Below are 26,262 nucleotides of genomic sequence, written 5' to 3'. Positions count from 1 at the left end.
TGTATGGTATCTAGCATTTTGTGGGCAGTTCATAAAGAGGGATTTGCCACTGAGTTGGTACATTAGGTGATCTGTTTTGTGCAAATACAACCAGCTAGTAAGCCGAGGTGGACAGTACACTGTTTTACAAAGGGGCCTGGGTTCAAATTCTGGGTCTGCCGTGTTCTGGCCACAGACCTGGGCTAAGCCTTGGAGTTTGTTTGTTGTTTTGTTTCTTACTCCGAAAGAGTGGTAAAAATGGTAACTGTCGTATCGAGTGGTTGTCAAATGAGGTGACTGGTGATTGTGTAAGCATCCGCTGTCGCACACAAAATGGACGAGCACCACACATTCATAGATGCTTCTCTTCTCAGATAGTCCAGGAAAAACTGCCAACAAGCAAAACTCCAGGACCAGGTGGCTTCACAGGTGAATTATACTAAATATTTAAATAAGAGTTAATACTTACTTTTCTCAAAATATTTCAAAAGACAGAACAAGAAGGAAAGCTTTCAAATCCATTCTGTGAGGCCAGCATTACCTTGATACAAAAACCAGAAAAAGATACTACAAAAAAAGAAAAATGTAGGCCAGTATTTCTGATTAACATAAATACAAAAATCCTTAACAAAATATTAGCAAACCAAATTCAACAAAACTTTGAAAAGATCATTCACTGTGATCAAGTGGGATTTATTCCTGGGATGCCAGGTGGTTCAATATTTGCAAATCAATCGGAATGATACATCACATCAACAAGAGAAAAGATAAAAACCTTACGATCATTTCAATAGATGCAGGAAAAGCATATGATAAAGTACAATATCCATTTGTGATAAAAACTCTCAACAAAGTAGGTTTAGAGGGAACATATCTCAACTTAATAAAGGTCATCTATGAAAACCCACAGGTAACAGCATACTTAATGGTGAAAGATTAAGAGGTTTCCCTCTAAGATCAGGAAAGAGACAAGAATGTCCAATCTCACTAGTTTTATTCAATATAGTACTGGAAGTCCTAGCCACAACAATCAGACATGAATGAATGAATGAATGAATGAATGAATAATAAATAAATAAATGGAATCCAAAGTGGAAAGGAAAAAAAATAAAACTTTCACTGTATGCATATAGCGTGATACTATATATATAGAAAACCTGAAAGACTCCACTAAAAAGCTGCTAGAACTGATAAATGAATTCAGTAAAGCCACAGTATACAAAATCAATATATAGAAATTCATTGCATTTCTCTACACTAATAATGAAGTGACAGAGAAGTTAAGAAAACAATCCCATTTGCAGTTGCACCCAAAATAATAAAATACCTAGGAATAAATTTAACCAACAATGTGAAAGTCCTGTATTCCAAAAATTATAAAACATTGGTCAAAGAAATTGAAGATGACACAAATGAAATATATTCCATGCTCATGATCGGGACAACAAATATTGTTAAAATGTCCATACTAAACAAAGCAGTGTACAGATTTAATGCAATCCCTATCAAAATACCAACAGCATTTTTCACAGAATTAGATCAGGTAATCCTAACATTTGTATGGAGTCACAAAAGAGCTTGAATAGCCAAAGCAGTCTTGAAGAAGAACCAAACTGGAGGTATCACAATCCCGGTTTTCTTTTTTTTTAAAAAAAATTTTTTTTAACGTTTTACTTATTTTTGAGACAGAGAGAGACAGAGCATGAACGGGGGAGGGGCAGAGAGAGAGGGAGACACAGAATCGGAAGCAGGCTCCAGGCTCTGAGCCATCAGTCCAGAGCCCGACGCGGGGCTCGAACTCACAGACCGCGAGATGGTGACCTGAGCCGAAGTCGGACTCCCAACCGACTGAGCCACCCAGGCGCCCCACAATCCCAGTTTTCAAGATATACTACAAAGCTATATTGATCAAAAAAGTATGGTACTGGTACAAAAATAGAGACATTATGACAAAGGAGACAATATGAAATGGGAAAAAGTTTCTTAAAAAATGGTGTTGGGGAAACCAGACAACTACATGCAAAAGAATGAAACTGGACCAACTTTCTTACACCATACACAAAAACAAGCTTGAAGTGGATTAAAAATCTAAATGTTAAGACCTGAAATCATAAAAAAAATCCTAGAAGAAAGTACAGGCAGTAATTTTTCTGACATTGGCTATAACAATATTTTACTAGATATGTCTCCTGAGGTAAGAGAAACAAAAGCAAAAATAAACTACTGGGGTTACATCAAAATAAAAAGCTTTTACACAGCAAAGGAAACCATCAACAAAACAAAAAGACAATGGGAGTATTGAATTGGGAGTATTGAATTGGGAGTATTGACTTAGGAGTACTCCCTATTGAATGGGAGTAGATATTTGCAAATGATATATCTGATGAGGGGTTTATATCCAAAATATATAAAGCACTTACACAATTCAACACCAAAAAACCTAAGCCAATTAAAAATGGCAGAAGACATGAACAGACATTTCTCCAAAGAAGGCATACAGATGACCAATAGACCGATAAAAAGATGCTTAACACCGCTCATTATCAGGGAAAAAAATCAGAACCACAATGAGATCACTTCACACCTTTCAGAATGGCTAAAATAGAAAACGTAAGAAACAAGTGTATGTGAGGATATGGGGAAAAAGGAACCCTTGTGCACTGTTGGTGGGAATGCAAAGTGGTGTACCCACCATGGAAAACAATGTGGAGATTCTTCAAAAATTTAAAAATAGAATTACTACTGGATATTTATTTACCCAAAGAAAACGAAAACACAAATTCAGTATATATGCACCCCTGTGTTTATTGTAGCATTATTTACAATAGTCAAGATATGGAAACAACTCCAATGTTCATCTATAGATAAGTGGATAAAGAAGTGGTGTGTGTATGCATATGTGGTGTGTGTATACACCTATGTATATATACACACATACATATAAATATATATACACTTATATATACATATGTATGTATGTACATACAGTGGAAAATTACTGAGCCATAAAAATGAATGGAATCTTGCCATTTGCAACATGGATGGATCTAGAAGATATAATGCTAAGTTGAATTAAGTCAGAGAAAGACAAACCTTAAGATTTCATTCACATTTGGAATTTAAGAAAGAAAACGAACAACAAAAAAGGGACAAACAAAAAAAACACACTCTTAAATGCAGGGAAGAAACTGGTGGTTGCCAGAAGGGAGGTAGGTGTGGGATATAGGTGTAATAGGTGAAGGAGATTAAGATACTCATTGTGATGAGCACTGAGTAATGTGTAGAATTGTTGAGTCACTATATCATACACCTGAAACGAATATAACACTGTATGTTAATTACGCCAGAATGTTTTAAAAAATACAAAATGGGGACAATAATATTAATACCTACCTTAGAAGGTTGTTATGAAGGTAATGTTCTCAGAACAAAGCATAGCATATGGTAAGAGGTACCAAAGCGTTCGCTATTATGATTTTATTATTTCTTATCCTTTTGAAAGTCAAACAAATAATAGACATTGAAAGTAAAACATCATACAAAGATTAGGATTTGTTTAAAAATTTAATTGTCACCAACTGCACTTGAACTAATACGAAATAGCCCTCAATTCCCTCCATGAGTCTTTTGGTGTTTCTGGTGGAGGCTTCTGTATTCTTCTAATAAATTCTCCATTTTCATTGACAAATAGTTAAATGATAGCTATAAGAAAAGTAATCAGAAAAGGTATGGATTTCATCTTTTTACCTATTTTTTTCTTTTTTTTTTTTTTTTCTTGTAAGGATTTCAGGTGAGGATAGACAAATAGCTAATGTTTAGGAAGCCATTGAAAATAATATATTCCATGTTTTACACATGTGACCCACCAGATTTTTATTTGATGGGTCATTTGTAAGCAAACTACCTTTATTTGTAAATATTTTAAAAATTCTGTCTGACTATAAAATCATCAGTATTTCAGATAGAGAGGAAGTGAATGGAAGAAGATTCTGTTTTGAACTCACATGACATAGTGTACTGTGATAGACTTTTACATACATTCTTTTTTATTACTTACAGCAACCCAGAAAAATAAGAGGAGTTATTATCCCCATTTTACAGAGGATTGAAAATTAGTGTGACTCCACCGTAGACATCCAGTTAGTGAAGCTGGGATTTGAACCCATGTCTCTCTCAGGACAGTGTACATTTTGGTTTCTACATACCAGACTGCCTTCTTTTCTACCTTTTTTTCTCTTTAAACTGTTAATTTACTTTTATCAGAGTGATCTGGATGTAGTCTCCAGTTTGGGAATGTTAGTCAAAATTCGTGCTGCCTTGAGTGGCTATTAATTACATCCCAGAAACAAAAGAGAAGGAAGTTCAATAGAAGTTCTTAAAGGTCATGGCTTGCTTTTCAAACTAGTATGCGTAAGCAACCTGGTTATTTCATATTTTTAAAAAAATGGAAATTCAGCCAAGGAGTTGGATAAAAATCATTCATTCAACTACTTTCATTCAACTCTTTGGTAAGTTGTCAGTCACGGGTTATAAGGATACAAGAAATTTTCCCTAGCGTGTATTTGTAAAACCTCAGGAAATTGGAAGTTTTTTTTTTTTTTTTTAACTATCAAGAGAAAGGAAATTCTTGAACTTTTTTAAAGGAATCATCATAAAATATATTCCGTGTATACAGCTCATTAAAGCATAAGTGTTATGTGATATTTTTAAGAACAGAATTATCTTTAGCTATTAATTTGTTCATTGTACCATAAAAGTTCAGCTATTGAATTATAATCACAATTAAATGAGTATGTTGGTTTATAACTCTAATGAGCAGTAGTCAAATTAAACCCAATTAGGAAATGGTGATTAATGACCAAACGTACAAATTGATCTTCATCATTGTCACAATCCCCTAAAGCAATCCTTTATTTAGGAGCTGTAAAAAAAATCATTTATATCCTAGAAGTATTAATAACCTTAATATTTATAATGTGAATATTTAATTTTTTCCATTTAGATCAGTAATAGCAGAGCCTATAACATTTCACATTAAAATTGTGATTTAATAATGACTCTTAATTTAGAAGTTTAAGGAGCTTGGCATCACACCAGACATTTTTACTTTAAGCTTATTCATTGCAGAGCTTCTTTGTAAGAGAATTTCTTCCATCTTCCATTGGTTAATGAGGACCATTTTTTAAACGTCCAGATGATTGGTCATATATTTGCACAGCAGATGACACCCGGTTGAATGAACAACGGTGATCTTGATAACATCTATGCTGCTAGGTCACCTATGGGAAATGTTTAATGTGGGGAAAAAACTGTAGTCCAAGAATTGTTTTTTCCAACGTGATTAAAAATTTGAGTCAAAGAATATAATTTGGCATCATTGACTGTAATGTAATTTAGTGACTGTTAGCTAGGATTATAATGGTTGTTAGTGACAGAAACCTGTATCAATCTAGTTTTTGTTAAAAAGCTTCCAGGTCAGGGAAGGATACCTATTTTGCTCATATAACAGGGAAGTCTACGGAGTGGACTGGTTTAGGGCATGAAGGGAAGTAGGGATTCTCTGATCTTCCAGCCCAGCTTGCCTCAGAATTGGCTTGTCAGACGGGCTTTCTGAAGTAACAGCCAAGATAGCTCCCAGTTTCCATCATTCTCCCCCGGGAACCATAGCAGTCTTTTCCAATGTTTCCAATTGGCCCTGCGTGGGTCACATATCCGTATGTAGACCAATCACTGAGCTGGAAGCACATGTATAGGAGAAAGGCATTTTCTCAATGCAGAAAGGGACATTGAGTCACAACGTGTCTACCAAATTGGCCTAACTTTTATTGACATGAAAGTAAACTGTTAATTAAATATTCGAAGAGAAATTAACTAGGGGCGCCTGGGTGGCACAGTCGGTTAAGCGTCCGACTTCAGCCAGGTCACGATCTCGCGGTCCGTGAGTTTGAGCCCCGCGTCGGGCTCTGGGCTGATGGCTCAGAGCCTGGAGCCTGTTTCCGATTCTGTGTCTCCCTCTCTCTCTGCCCCTCCCCCATTCATGCTCTGTCTCTCTCTGTCCCAAAAATAAATAAACGTTGAAAAAAAAAATAAAAAAAAAAATAAAAAAAAAAAAGAAGAGAAATTAACTATTTTCCTTGCTTGTTCCAGTTGAATTGCCAGAATTAATTCATTAAATATGTGGCCAAGTTAGAAGCAAGGTTTTGTTTATTGTTATTTATCTACCTATCCATGCATTCATTCATCTATTTTGCAAACTCCTGTGGGATTTTATGTTCTATTTCATTTCTTCCCACTTTCAGGCAGATCTGGCTGTACACAGACGTCTTTGTTGGTGTCTTTCATGTTTTTCAGTGAGGAGAATGAGCATATTGTCCCCTCAGGAGATGTTTGCCAATCCCTAGAGACTTTTTAATTGAGATATAACCGACATGTGACATTGTATTAGTTTCAGGTGTACAACACAGTGATTCCATGTGATCACCACCGTGAATCTAGTTAGCACCGTTTTTGTTTATTACAACTGCGAGTGTAGGATGCTACATGCCTCTTGTGTGTGGAGGCCAGAGACATTGTGCGATACACAGCACAGAAAATGATCTCACCTCACCTACCAGTGAGTCCTGAGAATTCCTGCTCCAAGGCATTTTCATCATTTGGAGCCCAAATCCATTCACCACGCTAAAGGGATGAAACCCAATTTGAAACCCTGACTACCTGGCCAAGACTCCATGAGAGCTAGGGGTGAGTGATCCAAAGTTAATTTGCACATCAAATCCCTTTCTTGCTTCAAATGAATTTCCCTAAATAGCTACCCTGTTGCTTCATGTTAGCAAGTGCCCATGTTGTTGGTGGGTGTTTGTCTCTGTTTTTCTCTTTATACATAAGACTCTATTTTCAAGAACATTTTCAGTTCTCTACCTTCACCCAAATCCCCCTCCTGCCTCGTATCTATTTTCTCTTTCACAGCAACTCCAGAAAAGTTTTAAAAAGTGTACAACTCTTGGAACATCGCTATTTAATGGAAAGTGGGACCAATTTTAAAGTATCAGCATTTTAAAGCCATCTTGGCAAGGTGCATTTCAGTAGCCCATTATGGTTACTTAACACAAATCAAATACAGTGCAGTGCTTGCAGACAGATTATTTTTCAAACTAATTATGACAGTCTCATTTCCTGCTGTTTTTATGTTCCTTTTGTATGCGAATTCCCCTCTGAAATGTAGTTTTCTTTTGTTTAATTCTGTAGCACATTCTTCTGTTGAAACTCTAGGGTCAGAGGCTGCTACCGCCAGTCAGATTCTTCATCTAGGTTGGTGAATTGGCAACTCACAGAATCTCACACCGCTAAACAAAAAAACCACAACGCCCTATGAATCTAAGTACCGCAGCTTTCTTTGATATTTGTTCAGAAGGAAAATTCATTTGTATAATCTATCAAGCATGTAACAATGTGCTTTTGATGGTGAAAATTGTTTTATAAATATTAATAGGTATGTTTTTTCACCCACTTTGTACACAGAATGGCCTTTGTTCAGGATGAATTTTCTATGGAATTGAGGTTTCATTAATGTGACACTCAAAATCTTATGTCGAATCAAGATCAGTACCTCCAAACATACATTTTACCATAGTTTGTTGTTATAATAAATGAAAAAGCTAAGGTTTGAGTAAGCAGGTTTATTTTATTGCCCTGCCATTCACATAGACATCAATCCATTTTTAACATGCTCATTCTAAAAGTGTACTTGGACAGTCTTAACAGAGGGAAACAAGCATGTCAGAGTCCATCAATATTCAGGGATTAATCCACACCTTTTGTGCAAAGTGCAAGTTTTTGTTTATTTTTCCCGTTATGCTTTTTTGTTTTCATGCCAGGTGCACTTTTCTGAGTTTCTCTTTCACTGTAATAAGTTTGGTACCTGAGGCTATAGCAGCAGGAGAAGTGTGACGTGGTGCTTGGTGATCGGCAGTGTTTTTCTGTAAAGGGCCTGAGAGCCTCTGTTGTATGGAGTCTGCTCTGCTATTGTCTGGGGACAGCAGCTACTGAAATATGTAAACGAATGGGTGTGGCTGCATTCCAGTCCCAACAGCTATCCTTTGCCATCCCCTGACTTAGATTCTCATTTGGGGCTATTTTATACCAATCTTTGGCCACACTGGCCTTCTGCAAAGGTGCGGTGTGTGATTTGAGGGTCACCAAAGGCATCTCTGCCTTTAGACAATAATCTCCTTCTCCCATCAGTTACAAAGCCGGAAAGGCCAACCATTAAAATCTTTCCTGTGGGACATTCTTATGTTTTCTGAATATGGCATTTCACTGAAAATCATAGGCAACTTGTACATCTGTAAACTCCAGTAGGCTTTAGTTTCAGTTCATTGTAAATAGAAGTCTAGGGTTATCGGGAAAGGGGAACAAGTTACAAGTCATTTCTAGGGACAGGAAGAGGGGAGAATCTAGCCTGGGCTGCAGCATTGTGAGGCTGAGTGTAAGAAAACAGTGCGTCCAAAGGCAAGGGAATTAAAAGCAAAAATGAACTGTTGGGACCTCATGAAGATAAAAAGCTTCTGCACTGCAAAGGAAACAACCAACAAAACTAAAAGGCAACTGACAGAATGGGAAAAGATATTTGCAAGTGACATATCAGACAAAGGGCTAGTATCCAAAATCTATAAAGAACTCGCCAAACTCCACACTCAAAAAACAAATAATCCAGGGGCGCCTGGGTGGCGCAGTCGGTTAAGCGTCCGACTTCAGCCAGGTCACGATCTCGCGGTCCGTGAGTTCGAGCCCCGCGTTGGGCTCTGGGCTGATGGCTCGGAGCCTGGAGCCTGTTTCCGATTCTGTGTCTCCCTCTCTCTCTGCCCCTCCCCCGTTCATGCTCTGTCTCTCTCTGTCTCAAAAATAAATAAATAAACGTTGAAAAAAAAAAAAGAAAAAAAAAAAAACCAAATAATCCAGTGAAGAAATGGGCAGAAGACATGAATAGACACTTCTCTAAAGAAGACATCCAGATGGCCAACAGACACATGAAAAGATGCTCAACGTCGCTCCTCATCAGGGAAATACAAATCAAAACCACAGTGAGATAGCACCAGACACCAGAGTGGCTAAAATGAACAACTCGGGAAACAACAGATGCTGGCGAGGATGTGGAGAAATGGGAACCCTCTTGCACTATTGGTGGGAATGCAAACTGGCGCAGCCACTCTGGAAAACAGTGTGGAGGTTCCTCAAAAAATTAAAAATAGAACTACCCTATGACCCAGCAATAGCACTACTAGGAATTTATTCAAGAGATACAGGAGTGCTATTGCATAGGGCACATGTACCCCAATGTTCATAACAGCGCTTTTAACAATAGCCAGATATGGAAAGAGCCTAAATGTCCATCAACTGATGAATGGATAAAGAAGATGTGGTTTATATACACAATGGAGTACTACGTGGCCATGAGAAAGAATGAAATATGGCCCTTTGTAGCAACGTGGATGGAACTGGAGAGTGTGATGCTAAGTGAAATAAGTCATACAGAGAAGGACAGATACCATACGTTTTCACTCTTATGTGGATCCTGAGAAACTTAACAGACCATGGGGGAGGGGAAGGAAAAAAAGTTAGAGAGGGAAGGAGGCAAACCATAAGAGGGTCTTAAAAACTGAGAATAAACTGAGGGTTGGTGGGGCATGGGAGGGAGAGGAAAGTGGGTGATGGGTATTGAGGAGGGTGCCTGTTGGGATGAGCACTGGATGTTGTATGGAAACCAATTTGACAATAAATTTCATATTAAAAAAAAAAAGCTGTGCGGGTGGAGTATGGCTGTAGTGATAATAATAATAATGAGTGAGTGCCAGCTGTCTGTGCTAAGTGCTTTGCACAGAGTCTCTGCTTGCACCAACACCATGCAGTCGAAAATACTCTGGTCCCCGTTTTACAGACAAGGCCACTGGGCTTAAGAGTGGGTGATGTTGGAAGTGTCTGACTAGGAAGTGTCCGGTGTGTGTGATGCCAGAGTTCACTAAGTGGTGAAGTTCACGGGAAAATGTCCAGGCTATACGGCATTATGAACTGGGATAGTGAGGCAGGAAAGCCCTTTGTATGTTTGTGACCACTTTAAAAAAATTTTTTTTAACGTTTATTTATTTTTGAGACAGAGAGAGACAGAGCATGAATGGGGGAGGGTCACAGAGAGAGGGAGACATAGAATCTGAAACAGGTTCCAGGCTCTGAGCTGTTGGCACAGAGCCCGACGCGGGGCTCGAACCCACGGACCGTGAGATCATGACCTGAGCTGAAGTCGGACGCTTAACCGACCGAGCCACCCAGGCGCCCCGTGACCACTTTTAAAATAATAAGCAGATATAACAACTATGTGTCTCAAAGAGTCTAGCTCCTTAAAGTGCTTTTTTTCTCCCTGCCCTCCACCTACAGAAAAAGATTAAGGCTTTTAGGGTGACAGTTCAGTTTCGGATCACCCTTTTTAACTCCCGAGTCACCTTCCTTCCTTCCTATTTATGTGGTGTTTCTGACTTGCTAAAGCACTTGAATGTAACATACATTGACCTAGGTGTGTCCTTGGTTTTCTCTACAGAGAGGGAACAAATGGCCACTATAGATAGGCCATTTATCCCACAAGTATGATACCTGTATGTACACCTTTATTTCTTCCTGTAGGTACCCCTTTTATCCCACAATCACCATTTTCAAGCTCTAGTTTAAAGTTTTTGTGGGGTGGTCTCCAAATAATGAACTCATTTCTGGACTTGGTGTATCCAACGTACCCCTGGGAAGGAGCATTTTTTGAAAATCTGGTTTTGCAGAGTTTAGGTGGGACTGCCTTCTGAACTTTGCATACGTATCCATTAATTATGTTCCGTGAAGTAGCTTGGAATTGTAGCCTTTGTAAGGGGCAAAGATCAGCCTGGACCTATGTTGATTTACTAGTTTATTGATTTTGACCGAGAAGTCTTTTATTTGAAACTCTTCAGTTAGGAAGTCAATTTTATAGCCTTTGTCCACTCATTTTGAAGGTGTCAGTTACAAATAGTCGTGCCAATGAGTAATTAAGGAGCTAAAATTACTAATACATTAATTAAAATGTATTTATAACCTAGTGGAAAGCCAAGAATGAAGTTGCTTTCCTATTGATTATTATACCAGTCATTAACTGCTGACAAAATGCCATTACAGCAGGCAGAGAACGTTGGCCAATTCCTTTGGTAATTGTAGGATTCCATCATTAAGATTGTAGTATTCTGGACAGTAATTACTCATTTGCTCCGTGTATTCACAGTGTGTGGGTAAAGTGGTTGGACATTTTGTGGCAAGACTAAGGATTCTGGCAGACATTAACTTCTACATAAGATTCTTTCTTGACAGTCAGTGCTACTTTAAATAATTTGTGGTTTGAGCTTTTATTTATGCCAGGTATTCTTAGATGTTAATATGCCAGTTCTGCATAGACTTGTATCAAAGTACTTGATTTTTGTGGTAGAGAGACCCTTGTAAAAAACCTCTATGTAGGATCTGTAACTCTAGGATGTTGTAATGTAGCAACATTTTCTTGTAAGCAACTGGGAATAACAGTCTGTGGTCATTGCTTTGGAGTAAATTATTGCAGGGTGGTTGTTCCCCTCTGAAGAGGTAGGTGCCTTTCAGCTATGCTGGGGGAGGATGGGTAATTTCTCTAAAGGCTGAGTCAAAACTCCCCGCGTACCAATATCTCAAGTAAAGTAAAAGAAGGTTACAATGGAATGTCATCATAGACAACTAATTTCTGCCCTAAGAAATATAATAAAAGGGGTCAGATCCCAGGAAACCTGCATGCCATCCCTCCCCACTGCCGCTTCTCACTGAGTGTTCATATAGAGATATCCTGTAAGTCAATGAAAGTGCTGTTTTCTTGGTCCATCCATATCATCCAGTGAGTTTCAACTGTGTCCAAGTCTCTTGGCCTTGAGAGAATTGGAGATTTCTACCTGCACCAGAGTAGAAACAGTAGAGCTGATAATGCCTAGCTACCTTCCATTATATCTGATCAGTCTTAGTGTTTTATAACTTGAATCAAAAGAATCATATAATCATATCCTGCACATATCAAGATGATGGTCCTGGTTTGAGCAGACCCCGGAGGAGGTATATCAGCAGTTTAGGGACTGTTATTTCCATTTTCTGAATAAAAAAGCTGAGGCCCAGAGAGGAAGTAGGTTATTATGATTATTTTTTAATCAAGTCATAGAGTTAGTTAAAGGTCAAATAAAAACTATTGGTTCTAGGACACCTGGGTGGTGGCACAATCGGTGAAGATTTCGACTTTTTTTTTCTTAAGTTTTTTTTTTAACGTTTATTCATTTTTTTTTTTTTTTTGAGAGACAGAGTAAGCAGGGGAGGGGCAGAGAGAAAGACACCCACACACAGAATCTGAAGCAGGCTCCAGGCTCTAAGCTGTCAGTACAGAGCCCGACACGAGGCTTTTCTCACGAACCGTAAGATCATGACCTGAGCAGAAGTCAGCCACTTAACCAGCTGAGCCATCCAGGCACCCCGGCATCTAACTTTCGATTTTGGCTCAAGTCATGATCTCCCCATGTGTGAGATTGAGCAGGCAGGCCTCAGGCTCCACACTGACAGCAAGGAACCTGCTTGGGATTCTCTCTGTCTCCTCCTTTCTCTGCCCCTTCCCTGTTCATGTGTGCGCGTGTGCTATTTCTCTCTCAAAATAAGTAAATAAACTTAAAATATATGGATTTTCACCAAGTGTTCTTTCCAAGAAATCTTTCATAAATATTAGTGAGGATACTGATTAAATAAAGATTTCACTTTACAGCATCAGAAGGACAAAGGACAGTGGGGTTAAGCATTATAGTCTAGGTTCTCTTTGCATAGAAGGTAAAGGTGATGATTAGTGGTTAAATACTAAAAATGAATGTAATGAAAATGGCCTATCAAATCTGTATGTAACTGTGGCAGTCTGTACCTTGTAATGGGTGACCACAGTTTATATTACTAATTTATTAAACAGAGACCGACAGGTATAAATTACTATGTTCTTTATTAGAATGTAAGTCCCTTGAGAACAGGGTCTTTGTCATAATCATCTTTGTAGCCCTAAAGTGTAAGATCAAGAAAGCCATAACCACTTCTTCTGCCTGTATCATGAGAAAAAATGACAGTGTTTTATTTTTCTTTCTCCTGTGTTAGCCTGGGGAACTAACTAATTTGTAGATTCTTAAGGGATATTCACGTATATGCCTTGTTCCCTTTAGTTGTCTGCTTTGATGCAAAAATAAACTTTGATGACAATGCAGAATTTCGACAAAAGGACATATTTGCTATGGATGACAAATCAGAGAATGAGCCCATTGAAAATGAAGCTGCCAAATATGATCTAAAATATATAGGATTGGATGGGAACATTGCCTGCTTTGGTAAGAAGTAGTTCTGTCAAAAGAATGATTTGTGGATTTGGGGGGAATTTAGGAACTCCTGATTTCTGAACCTTTCTGAACTGTTATTTCCTAAAAGCCAGTAAAAATAGGAGTTTGTTTGTTTGTTTTTGTAGCCCCAAAGTCTTAGGAAACAATTTGGAGTTTCTTCCCAATACATTTTGCTCAGTGGTCACTGGTTTAAAGCGGGGTTTCTCAAGTCTGGCACTTTTGACATTTTGGGTCAGATAATTCTTTTCTGGGGGTTGGGGTGGGGGTCCTGTACATTGTCAGGTATTTAGCAGTGCCCCCTGGCCTTTAGGTGCCATTGACAGCCAAAAACATTGTGATAGCCAAAAATGTCTTCCAACACTGCCATATATCTTCTTCGTCAACAAAATCACTCCAGTTGAGAAATACTATGTTAAAGCATCTCAGTTAAATTTTGTGTCATAAAAATGGAAACCTTTACTACCCCAGTCAGTGTTAATATGCTAGGAACCATTCTGGAAATTTGTGTTTAAGATACAGTTTCTCCGAGGAAGTGGAAGAGAACATACACTTGAATCATTATACTCCAGTTTCGGCTTTTATGATCACCAAATGATAAAATGTTTAATCCATTATCCAGTTTATTAATAAAACAATTGATTCTATCATACTCATCTAAATTTGTGAAAATGGCTTATTCAGCTGAGATAAGAATGGATCTATAGAGGCAATACAATTTCTGTTATTGTCCACAGCTTATAGAACTGAGATTTATAACGCGTCTGTGTTTCTGGTAGAACCAATTCATTGCCCTGGAAACTGAGGTCTTAATCTTCATGGAATTAAAATAAAAAAGATTTGTAGCTCATTAAGCCAACAGTATTATTATATTCAGATCTGAACAGACCTCATCCAGTAGTCTGCTGTGCAATACAATAGAAAATGACATCTAATTACAAGTGATACCAAAAGCACTTGCTTTGTATTGGAGTAATAACTGTAATGTACCAGATCACGCGCATTGTTCTGATCTTGATAAGCTAATGCGCTCTCAATATTTGTAGGCATTTAGAAAGGAGAATGATATAATGGTGTGTTGAGAACAAATTAAATACAGATTCTTTGTAGCCTCTGTGGGAGTATGCATGATCTGACCAAGTTAGCAGCCTCAAAAGCTACGATTAACACATTTCAAATTGTTTTAAGATCTTATATAAACCATTTTTATTGTAGTTGCCCCAGACTTAATTAAATTAGTCACAGTTCACAGACATGTCTGGGGAATTCAAGGGTCAGAAAAAGTGAAGTATAATTTTACCATGCGAGTTTCTGCTATGTTCTGAAGGTTTGCTTTTCTTCTTCTTCCCCGCCCCCCCCCACCTTTCTAATCTGAGGAAAGTAATCTCATATAATTAAGCATAAGAAGTGAAAGAAGTACAATTAAAACTCAGCTCTGGAAAATAAGAATTGCAATGTTAAAACTTTTTACTTGTTTTCTTAAAAAAAACCCTCCTAAGATGTTAACACATTTTGGTTCTAGTTTTAATGATCAGGTTGCTAGTGAACATTTCTCATATTAATTTGAAGAAGGAACAGAGGGATAGGAGTATTATTTTGATGCTGTCGTTTGTTCATTTGTTTTGTGAGTTTATCCACATAACCTATAAATATGCGTGGTTGAGCTGAGTGTAAAAAAGCATGGAGTCCTATTGAAGTTGGGACCCCTGTGGTTCAACCCCAGAGGGATGCCATATTCAAAGCATATTCTCAGCAAGCAAAAAATTAAATGAATTCCATTTTTTTTTTTTACTCAGGTCTTTTAAAGGATATTAAAGACAATGCAATTCATAGACCCAAGCAACTTCTTGTAGCCTTTCTTCTCTCTTTCCAGGTCCGTTTGAGTTCTGTATTTTTCCAGAACCCAAAACTCCTTCTTCTACTACTAGCTCAAATTAATCAATTATGCAAACTCTTCCCTTTTATCTGTTTGCCAGATTGATTTAACTTGTTAATAAACCTGTCTTTGTATCCCCAGGTCTTTTTTTGTTTATTTTTTTGTTTGTACATTTCCTGACTCTTTATCCTAAAAGTCTATGAATTTATCTGATTGAACAGGATTCTAGGCAGGACATATTGGCCTGGTAGTGACAGGGGTCTGTCTCTGGCAGTATGGGCGAGGGAAACCGTTCATGCACCCTTTCCTGTTGCCAAATTGATCTTGTTGTGTGTGCCATTTGCATTCCACAGTGAATGGTGCTGGCCTTGCCATGGCTACTTGTGACATCATCTTCTTGAATGGTGGGAAACCAGCCAACTTTTTGGATCTTGGTGGTGGAGTAAAGGAAGCTCAAGTGTATCAAGCCTTCAAACTGCTCACAGCCGACCCTAAGGTAACCTGTCGTTGTAGGCAGATAGCGTCATGTTCTGATTTTTCACCATCAAGAGCCACCTCTTTCCTACTGCTAAAGGATAATAAGCCAAACATTTATTTTGTAGCCCCAGATGCAAATCCTGCCTTAGATCTGATTGTAATACACAATGATTCGACTCGTTTCAGGTGAAAGGCTAATAAGTACTCCCAGGATCCAGTTTCAGCTTCTGTGTTTCCAAAGTCCTGGGAGATAGGAGGAAGTAAAAAAGGGGGTAGTGCTCCAGACAGGGAAACACTGGTTGGTGTGAGACATTATTTGAGTAATTTATACTGAAGCGATTAGTCCCATTCTTCACATGACTTACAGGACTCATTCTCAGATTCCTTCCATAAAGATACCGCAAGTATTATCACACCATTGGAGACAGAAGAAAATTATAGGATTATAGAAGTGTATATCACTAGAAAATAATAACCCCACATTCTTCTGTATGCTTTTAATTTTCATTGCTGATAGTTGTATAGTTTACAGCATAGGTACTAGGTAGCATATAATGTTGCTTTATGACCCTCTTTCCTTAACTAGAGTATAGCTATCACACCCATGCTAGTGTATAGTAGGTATTCCGTGAACATTTTTTGAGTTAAAATACCAGTATGCTTTGTTGGAACTGTAGGTACTCAGTAGTTTATGACAACAAGGTTTAGGTGGACGTTTGTTACGTGGAAAAAACTAACATGTTTTGAACGTCTGATATATACCATTTAATTCTCTTAACAATTCTGAGTTTAAACTTTCAGAATCATTATGTTTATACTGTTAGAGTATCTGATACATTCTGTTCTTTTTCGTGTTTTTTTTCTTTTTTTAGTGTTCATTTATTATTTAATTTTGAGAGAGAGAGTGAGTGAGCAGGGGAGAAGCAGAGAGAGAGGGAAAGCAGAGAAAACCCCCAACAGGCTTTGCACCGTCAGCGCAGAACCTCACATGGGGTTAAACCCATGAACTGTGACATCATGTTCTGGACCAAAACCAAGAGTGGGATGCTTAACCGCCTGATGCACTCAGGCACCCCTCTGTTGGTTCTTAATGTATCTGAACACATGGGAAGTCTGAACCATCACTAAGAACAACAAATGAAAATGATACCAGCTTTAATTTTTTTTTAATTTTTAAAGTTTATTTATATTGAGAGAGACAGAATGGGGGGGGGGCGGAGCAGAGGGAGAGGGAGAGAGAGGGAGAATCCCAAGCAGACTCTTCCCAGTCAGTGCATATAACCCAGTGTGGGGCTCAAACCCATGAACCCTGAGATTGTGACCAGAGGCGAAATCAAGAGACAGACGCTCAAGCAACTGAACCACCCAGGCGCCCCCATATTGTTTTTTAAGAAATGTGGTCTGAACTTAATATGGAAACTTCTCATAAATAAATGTACCAATAATAGTCTTTTGGTTCACAACTATAAAATTTTGTCTTCTATTTTCATTATGACTCAGATAGTTGCTAACCTTATGTTTTTGCTAAGTCTTTCCCTTCTGATTCATGAAATAAATGGTAAGGTATTATCAGCTACTTATTTTCAGTTTTCTAGTGCTATCCAGGAATAACAAAGTCATCAAAATCCAAAGTCGCCCAGCCATGAAGAATGTGTGTGCGGTTGGTTTTTCTGTTTCTATAAGTACCTTGTTTCTGTTGGTTAGGTAGGAATATTGTCAGTGGCTTCCTACTTACTAATTTATTTATCCCTTCTTATTCTTATTTTCTAAGGGAAGCATCATTTTCCTTCCAGAGATTTTCTTATCAATTTAAATCTGTAAATACCGTGGACATAACTCACACACAGCTTTTTAAACTGCTTGAACCACAATGTACTTAGAGAACAGGGCAATTGTAATAAAATAGAACTTTTAGTGTCTACTGAAATTCGGTGCTAAGAATAATAGAGTGCTATCGAGGGAGTAAATCTACCAGGACAATCATTGCATTTTCTTTGGAATATCTTTTCTTAGTAGCTGATCTGGAATTTTAATTTTGTAACAATGCAGGAAGAGAAGGAAAAATCACTTGCAGAGCCATTTTTTAAAACAGTCTCTTAAAAAATTTTTGACTTTGCCCTATGGAATATTTTCAAATGCTTGGAGTATTTAAACTTTTTTGAGATTGCCTGTCATCTTGGGTAGAGAAAGATATGTGGGAGTTATTTTATTTTTCTCATGCTATATCAGGAAAATGAATGCACAGCCCATCTCACTGTAAATTTTCCAAATCTTGAAATTTCAAAGACAGTTAAAAAGCATAGAAATGTAATGGGTATTTTCAATCCTGGCATTGTTTCACAGATTTTAGAGAACAGAGGCTAAAAAATAGTATAGATGAATTGATTTGATTTTGCAAGGAAACCGGTTACAGTTCTGGCTGTAATTATTTGAAGTAGAACCCCATTCAGCTGCCCAGAAGAAAAGAATCCCAAAAACCCAAAGCTGATTATTACAAAGGTATTGATTTTCTCGTTGGATGTAAGGATTAGTCAGTTGAAGACACTGAAATTCAAAATTGAAAAAGGCCTTTTGTTGCTAAACTTGAATCAACTGATAGTAACAACTAGTTGTTTGTCATCTGTATAAGCTAATTCTTTTGATCAAGTAATAAATGTCATCATTCGAGAACAATATTGTGGGTTGACATATATTTCTACACATAATGTCAGCCATAGAGCTGAAACTTAAATTTATTTTGCCTGACTATTAGCCCTAATGCTGACATTCATCAGGACCCAACACAAATGCCTTTATAACTAATGTGTTCTTTATTTGTTTGTAATATATATGAAACAGAGCTCGTCTACCAAACTAAGACAAGAGTCTTTTCAAGATAGCTTAAAAAACTGAATTCACATTAAATATTTTATAATTCCCTAGTTTTCTAGTTGAGCTTGAGATGAGAGTTGAAGAACAATGTAGTTTGTTCTTGTTGGTGGTATAACCTGATCATCATTTTTAACACCCAGTATGGTAAGCCCTAGGATTCTTAATCCTAAGTAGTAAAGATCACATTAAATAGGAAGCAGAAGTAGGGGTTTGTGGTAAGTTATAAAGAGTTTGAATAAACTTGAGGGAAAAATCCTCCAAGGATTGTGTTATCCTTAAACTTTCATTTTCCTGAGTCATACTTTGGCTTTTACTTCCAATTCTAAACTTAGAATTCCAAAGGTGTAGAAAATGAGTACAAATGACATCTGGAGTATGTAAAACATCTTGCATCAATGAATAATAGGAAAAGACAGTTGACCGGAATCTCAGCACTCACCCCAACTCTTTTGGCCAAAGTTAAGCAAATCTGTTGCCCTCTGGAGGACTGACTTTGAAAAGCAGTAGTGTGGGATTGACATTCCTGAAGACTCCTCACTCACCTGATATGTCCCTGTGCTTCCTGGCTTAGATCCAACTTAGAGTCATGTTTTCAAAGCTCTTTGTTTTTTAATTTTTATTTCTCTTAATATTATTTTTTTGATTCCAAGTATAATTAACATAGTGTTTTTCAAAGTTCTTTAAAAATCCAGGAAGGGGGAGCCTGGGTGGCTTGGTTGGTTAAGTGTCCGACTCTTGATTTCTGCTCAGGTCATGATCTCGCATCTGTGTGGAACCTGCTTGGGGTTCTCTCTCTCCCTCTTTCACTGCCCCTCCCCCTGCTCATGTGTGCACATGTACATGCTTTCTCTCTCTCTGTCTCTGTCTCTCAAAATAAATAAACAAACACTAAAAAAAAAAAAAAAATCCAGGAAGAAATGTGCTACATAAGCACCAAGTACCAGTTCAAAAAGGAATGGAAGGATTCTTAGTGGGATTCTTGTACCAGACTGCCCAGGTTCCTGTCCCACGTCCCATCTTTACTGCTTATTGGTTGTGGGAGCTTGAGCACGTTATTTAACTTGTGTATATCTCAGTTTGCTCTTTTATAAAGTGAAATTATAACAGTATTTATTACCTCTGCGGGTTGCTTGCTTGCTTTATTTATTTATTCAAGTATTTAGAGCTTAAATTTCTTGAAGTTTTTTAAATTCAGATATAACTGACATGTAACATATAAGTTTAAGATATATAATGTGTTTATTTGATATATATATATGCCACAGTATGATTACCACTGTAGCATTAGGTAACACCTCTATCATGTTTCATAACTGTAATTTATTTTTTGTGGTAAGGACATATAATCAGAGAATCGCTTATTACATTAACTGAGATTATACATACACATTTCCCATTTAAAGGAGGAATAATTTCATATGATAGTGTCATTTAAAATTTTTAATAAGTTTTCATTGAAGTATAAACTTCATATAGAACAGTATGTAAATCGTAAGTATATAGCTTGATGGGTTACCACGAGGTGAACATACTGGCAGCCAGATCATAAAATAGAACATGACCAGTGTTAGGGACTGAATGTTTCATGTCCCCCCAAATTCATATGTTGAAATCCTAACCCCCAATCTGGTGATATTAGGGGGTGGGCCTTTGGGAGGTAATTAGGTCATGAGGGTGGAGCCTCATGAATGGGATTAGTACCCTGGTAAAGGAGACCCCAGAGAGGTCGCTCACTCCTTCCTCCATAGGAGGACAGATCTAAATGATGGCCATTTCTGTACCAGGAAGTGGGCTCTCATGAGACCCTGAAGCTGCCGGTGCCTTCACCTTGGACTTTGGCCTCTAGAATTGTGAAAAGAAATGTTTGTTGTCGCATCAGTCAGTCTATGGTAACTTGTTAGACAGCCTGAACAGACCAGTACGCCATCTCAGAATGGGTACCCCATCTCAGAAGCCAGTGAAGTACCCCCACGCCATACTTCTACCCTGCTTTCCCCTGAAGGTAACACAGCTATCCCAACTTCTAATGTCGTAGATTTTGTTTTGCCTTAACATAAGTAGGGCCATACGGTGTACATTCTTTTGTGTTTGCCATCTTTCACTTAACTTTTATTTGTAAGATTCATCTACATTTTATGTAGCAGTGGTTCACTCATTCTTCCTGCCATATGCTGTCCTACTGTGTGACTCTGCCAGAAGTTTTCATCCTTTTCTGTTGATAGGCATTTATGTTATTCACAGTTTTGACTGCTACGTTGCTGTGAATATTCTCATACATGTCCTCTGGAGCACATTTCTGTGGGATATATTTTTGGAACTAGGATTTCTGGGTTATAACATATGCGTGTCTTCAGCTTGAACGGATACTGCCAAGCAGCTCTCCAGATGTGCCAGCTTTACACTCTGGGAGCCGTTTATGGCAGTCCCAGTGTGTCTCCACACCCTTCCCCACCCTTGGTGCAGTCAAGCCTTTGCGACTTTAGTCATTCCAATAGATGTATGGTAGTTTTCACTGTGGTCTAATGCCTTTCTCTCATGGCTAATGAGGTTGAACACCTTTTCATATAATTATTACTGTTAGGATAATACTCTTTAAACTTCTGTTAACCTTGTCTGTAAAGTAGACATGAAAATAACACCCCAAAGCATTGGCTTTCAATATCAGCGGAGATAATATATGTGTGAGTACTTGGCAAATACTTCTAAAGCACAAGGAAAACTTTCATTTGTGTGGACTTTAAAAAAAAAATGTAATGTTTATTTACTTATTTTTGAGAGAGAGAGAGACTGAGATATAGCACAAGCAGGCAAGGGGCAGAGAGAGCAGGAGACACAGAATCTGAAGCAGACTCCAGGCTCTGAGCTGTCAACACAGAGCCCATGTATTGACTTTTTTTTTTTTTTAACGTTCAATTCCATAATCATTTCTGAGGCTTAGGTTTATAATTATTGAAACAAGAGGAAGTAAATGCTCATCTTTGGGATAGGAGGTATCTGAAAGAGATCCATTAACACCAGTGTTACTGTATGGGTTGTTTTGAAGTTGATGAAATGGGTAAACAATTCAGTAGTTTGCAGTGATTTCTCTGTTCAGACAATCAAGAAAACACAACTTAATCGAGGGAGGATTAAATTCATATCTGCAAGAACCACAGAATATCATTTGGTATAAATTTGAAAAGAGCCCAGCTATTTTAGCTCTGTGGTATGTGATTCAAAATTGTTTAGAATTTGAGGCTAGAGAAGTAAAAATGCATGCCATATTTTCAGTATCAAATGCCTTTTAGCATGCAAATGCCTTCACTTGTAATAAATGTGTGCTGATATTAATATGTGCTAAATGCCTCACGTACATATTGTTGATCATCATACATTTAGAATATATTTAAAAACAAACCACAATATCCTCTTCTTCACTTATTCACATGTTTATATCAGAGGCATGAAGCAAAACTCATTTCATTACAGACCACTTGTATTTGCTGAAATACCTTATCTGCAGGGGAATATTTATTTTTGGTGGGTAATAGAACTCTTGTAGAGATTGATTTGCAAATGTAATACCCAATACTTGACACAACACAAGCATTATTTCTGCAATAACTCCCCCATCCCTGTTCTTACAGGCCTCTTTGAAAACAAATCTAAAAGTTGGAAAGAGTAAGTCCAGGCAGCCATTCTTTATGGTGATAGGCTGCCTGGTAGTCTAGTCTGAGAAGGATAAAAATGATTCTGTGCTTATGAATTTGTAACCTGTCACCTGGTTTCAGCCCTGTGCAGGGGAACACCGTGTATAAGCTGGAGAATGGAAAGCTCGCTGCCTTGTTCTCATTTCTCTTTGTTTCCTCCAAGTGCTTTTCCTATTGTGTTGCATTTCTTTCTCTGATGTCCAGTTGATCCACATTTCCAAAAATGTCTTGCTGTCCTTGTCCAACATGCACTTGTTCCGTTTTATCGGCCGGCCAGTACTACGCAGTAAGAGCTGGGTCCTGGGAAGGCCGTCGGTTCTGTATCTTACCCAAGACCAGTGTTTCTGATAGCTACCCCTTTTCCACGCATCCCTAATGGAACTCTCTAAATCTGTTTTCATGCTGCTTGCTGACATACTGTCAGAAATAAATCAAAAATAACGTTTTTTACTCTTTGCTTCTCAAAATTCAAATTTGGATGTGCTTTGTTTTGTTTCATGGTAAGTAATTTGAAGAATTTTAAGACTTGGGGATATTTTAGTAAATTTTATCATTGGTCCCAACATGCTCATAATTGATTATGAATCCTGTATGGAGAAGCCTTTGTAGATGTTAAACAGAAATGAACCACTAATAAAGGTATAATGTCACCTAGATTGGAAATAATATATAATTATTAGAAGAGTTGGGGATATTTTTTCTCTTAATGTTACTGCACTGTGAAAAGACATGGTTCAGTTCAACAGTTAAGAAAATAGTGCATTTTCTAACAATGCCAGGATTAATGTCAGGTATCTCTGAGTCTTAAGAATTTTCCTATAATGCTAGACTGATCAAGCATCTGAAAGTTTCACTATTACTATTTTTGAGGTATTGTTTTAGAATCCAAATAATGCCTGGTGGGAGAATCACTAGATGTAGGGAGTAACTTGGGAAAATAATTCAGGAGAACAAGGTGAAGACCCTTTGAACTGGGAAGGGTTCTGGGTCCTCTCCTTTATAGGGGTGAGCTATAGTCTGGTGGGATGAGCCCCACTGCCTTCAGAAGGTTGAAGACACTGTGAATTCCCTCTATACCACCCTCCCACCCACTGCCAGAGAACTAGGAGTTAGGAATGATTGTCTTGTTCCTAAATGAACAACACGTCCATATGGGCTTTGCCGAAGAAATTGGCTTGACTCAGAGTGGCTCGCAAGATAAAAAGTGTTTTGTCTTTTTTTTAAGGCTGTTTTATTAAACAGCATCCCCGTTTTCCTAATTATTAAATTAGAGAAACATAAAGTATAGAAAAGTACAAAAATAGATCAAATTACATTTATATGCACTTTTACATATACTTAAAATGAATACACAGAGTAGTAGTATTTTTGACAAAACTGGTATCAGTATGATTGACACTCTTATGTAGTCTGCTTTTTTCCACTTTTTACATACCTTTTCCCCTGTCATTGTACAGTCCTCTGCAGCATCTTCGGGAGCTGAATAGTATTCACTTGTATGAACATATAAATTTACTTAACCAGTCCTCTGTTATTTGGTATTCAGGATGTTTCTCACTTAAAATAATGCTGCCGTAACCTCCTTGTACTCTTAACTTTACATACGCTTCAGATTACTCATGTAAGATGAATTCGTAGGGGCGCCTAGGTGGTTCGGTTGGTTGAGCGTCTGACTCTTGATTTCAGCTCAGGTTATGATCCCACGGTCGTGAGATGGAGCCCCATGTCACGCTCCACACTGGGTGTGGAGTCTGCTTAAGATTCTGTCTCCCTTTCCCTCTGCCCCTCTCCCCTGCTCACATGTGCATTCTCTCTCTCCCTCTCTGTCTCAATCTCTCTCAAACTCTCTCAAAATAAATAAAATAAGATGAATTCTTAGAAGTAGGAGGCTAACTATGTATGAAGATTTTAAGGTTTTCATACTGACTGCCTATTTGTCACCACAGTAGGTAGAAGGATGTAGAAGGCTGTTGTCAATGAGAGGAGTATGCACTTGGCTGTTTAAAGTGGCCCCGTGTGTAGTGCCACAGTGCTGCCTGGTTTTCCTAAGTCATGTCTACTATGATGGATCTTACAGAGAAAATATATGTTAGATAAGCTTTGTTCAAGGGTGAGTAAAAATTCAATACGAATGAATTAACAGTATATATGAAGTAAGGTATCCTCAAACAGAAACACAGAAAACAGGTTATGCATTGCCGTTTTGATGAAAACGGTGTGAGGCTTTATGGGAAACTAGCCCTTGGTTTCCTCAGGAGCAGTGGTTCGGTATTTGCTAACTCAGTGTTCGCTGAAAGTTGATAGACCGTGACTACTATGGATAACGAGAATTGCCTGGATGATGTTTTGGCTAATTATGGATGGCTCTTCAGAGATTATGTGAAAGAGCTGCTTCATTTTATCTAAGAAAGGACAGTCCGGAACCCCTAGCCTGAATGTAAAGTCAAAAACTCTTTTCTTTTCCTCAGTTGCTTTTATATGCTTCCTAAAGGGAAGGGATTTGACTATGAATATGAAAACCTTCAAAATATGTCAGTAATGATATTTTAGACATATTGCCTTTATGTTTAAAGATTAAATGAATAAACCTTGAGAAAATTTTAACTTAATTTTTCCACTATCCAGGTAAGAATGATTTCCTTACACATGTAAGTCCCTCACTTTATGCTTTTTGAAAGGTTTCTTTACATTTAAAAATTGATTATTTTTTCCACTTTTAGAAATTTGCATTTCCTACTAAAAGTCAGAGATTAAAAAAAATTGTCTCTAACTTTATTACTGTAACATGACCACTATTAGAATTTTGTTAAATTTCCTTCCAGCATTATCTACACATATCTTCTTTATAAGATTATAATTAGAATACCCTTCCTATTGATGGCCTTTAAAAAATATATCCAGTATTACATGATGTACATCCTCCAGTGTTGTTAGCTGGTCTCTCTCTTACTGTTAGTTTTACTAGCATATTAACAGTGGGCAGTGTGTTAAAGGCCTCTTGTTATTTAGAAGGTTATTTAAAGCTCAGCATTTAAAGTCATTTTCAGAAAATGTGTGAACTTTGTAAATCTGGTTTGCTAAAGTAGAGTACAATATAGTTAACAAATGCAGTAGTAACAAGTGTGAAAAACATTTTGGTACAAAACAGACTTATAGAACAATAAAAAAAAAAAGAAAATCAGCATTCTCTAGGGCTCAGCTAGATATCCCTTTAGCATCTTACGCATTTACTACATCAGTGGACTAGTGATCTGCCTTTGTTTTAATTATCGCAGGGTTAATGAATCATTCTTTAATATTTGATACAGTCATTTAGAATTGCCTAAGTTCTGAAATACCTAAGAATTCCAAGTGTGGCCTAATGTGCCTTCCTGATGGCTGAGTTGAAGATCTTCCCTGTGTCCTCCTGATGTATCTGGTTCAGTGAGGTGAGACCGAGTCCAAAACAAGACTTGCAGAAGTTAGAATAGACTCACCTTTATTTTTCCTTGCTCTTTCTTGCCAGCATTCTTCCTTAGAATTCATTGGTTTCTCTGTGCCTCTTCTGTCTTTGTAAAGAGCAAGACACTTTAGGCAAACTTGTTAATTAGGTGCCTTTTTAATCTCTAGCCCTCATCAGATGCCACCTCAATGATAATATGTGATAATATGTCCCGGTCTCCCTTTTCTTTTCTTTGGGGTATTTACAAGTTACAGTCTTTACCACACAATCATCTCCTTTATTCATACATTTCTCTTTTTAAATCTTATAAAATCGCCTAGAAATATTCTCCCTCCCCCACCCCCCACTTCTTGCTGCTGTTTCATTAAACTTTTCATTTGTTCCATATTCTTTGAAAATAGCTCCAAGTATAGTTTTGCCTTGAGTTTTTTTTCCCCCAGTGCCTGGTTTTGTCCTGTTCCACTATTATTAATACACTTCATTATTTCTAGGCACTCT

General features: G+C 37.7%; 1 protein-coding gene across 2 annotated transcripts in view; it reads left to right on the top strand.

The window, feature by feature from the left end:
- SUCLG2 (succinate-CoA ligase GDP-forming subunit beta) overlaps positions 1 to 26,262 on the top strand; it is a 275,629-nt gene that overhangs the window by 150,331 nt on the left and 99,036 nt on the right. For both annotated transcript variants that reach the window (XM_047094643.1, XM_047094644.1), the window contains exons 8-9: positions 13,242 to 13,403; positions 15,639 to 15,781. In XM_047094643.1, the coding sequence (XP_046950599.1) occupies positions 13,242 to 13,403; positions 15,639 to 15,781 (305 nt within the window). The remainder of the gene's footprint in view (positions 1 to 13,241; positions 13,404 to 15,638; positions 15,782 to 26,262) is intronic.

The sequence above is a fragment of the Lynx rufus genome, unplaced genomic scaffold, assembly GCF_022079265.1.
Source record: "Lynx rufus isolate CCGP_SWC_20201006 ecotype Redwood Valley unplaced genomic scaffold, mLynRuf1.p SCAF_4, whole genome shotgun sequence".
NCBI classification, from domain to species: domain Eukaryota; kingdom Metazoa; phylum Chordata; class Mammalia; order Carnivora; family Felidae; genus Lynx; species Lynx rufus.
Note: the sequence above shows the minus strand (reverse complement) of the source record. Positions and strands in the feature narration are given on the sequence as shown.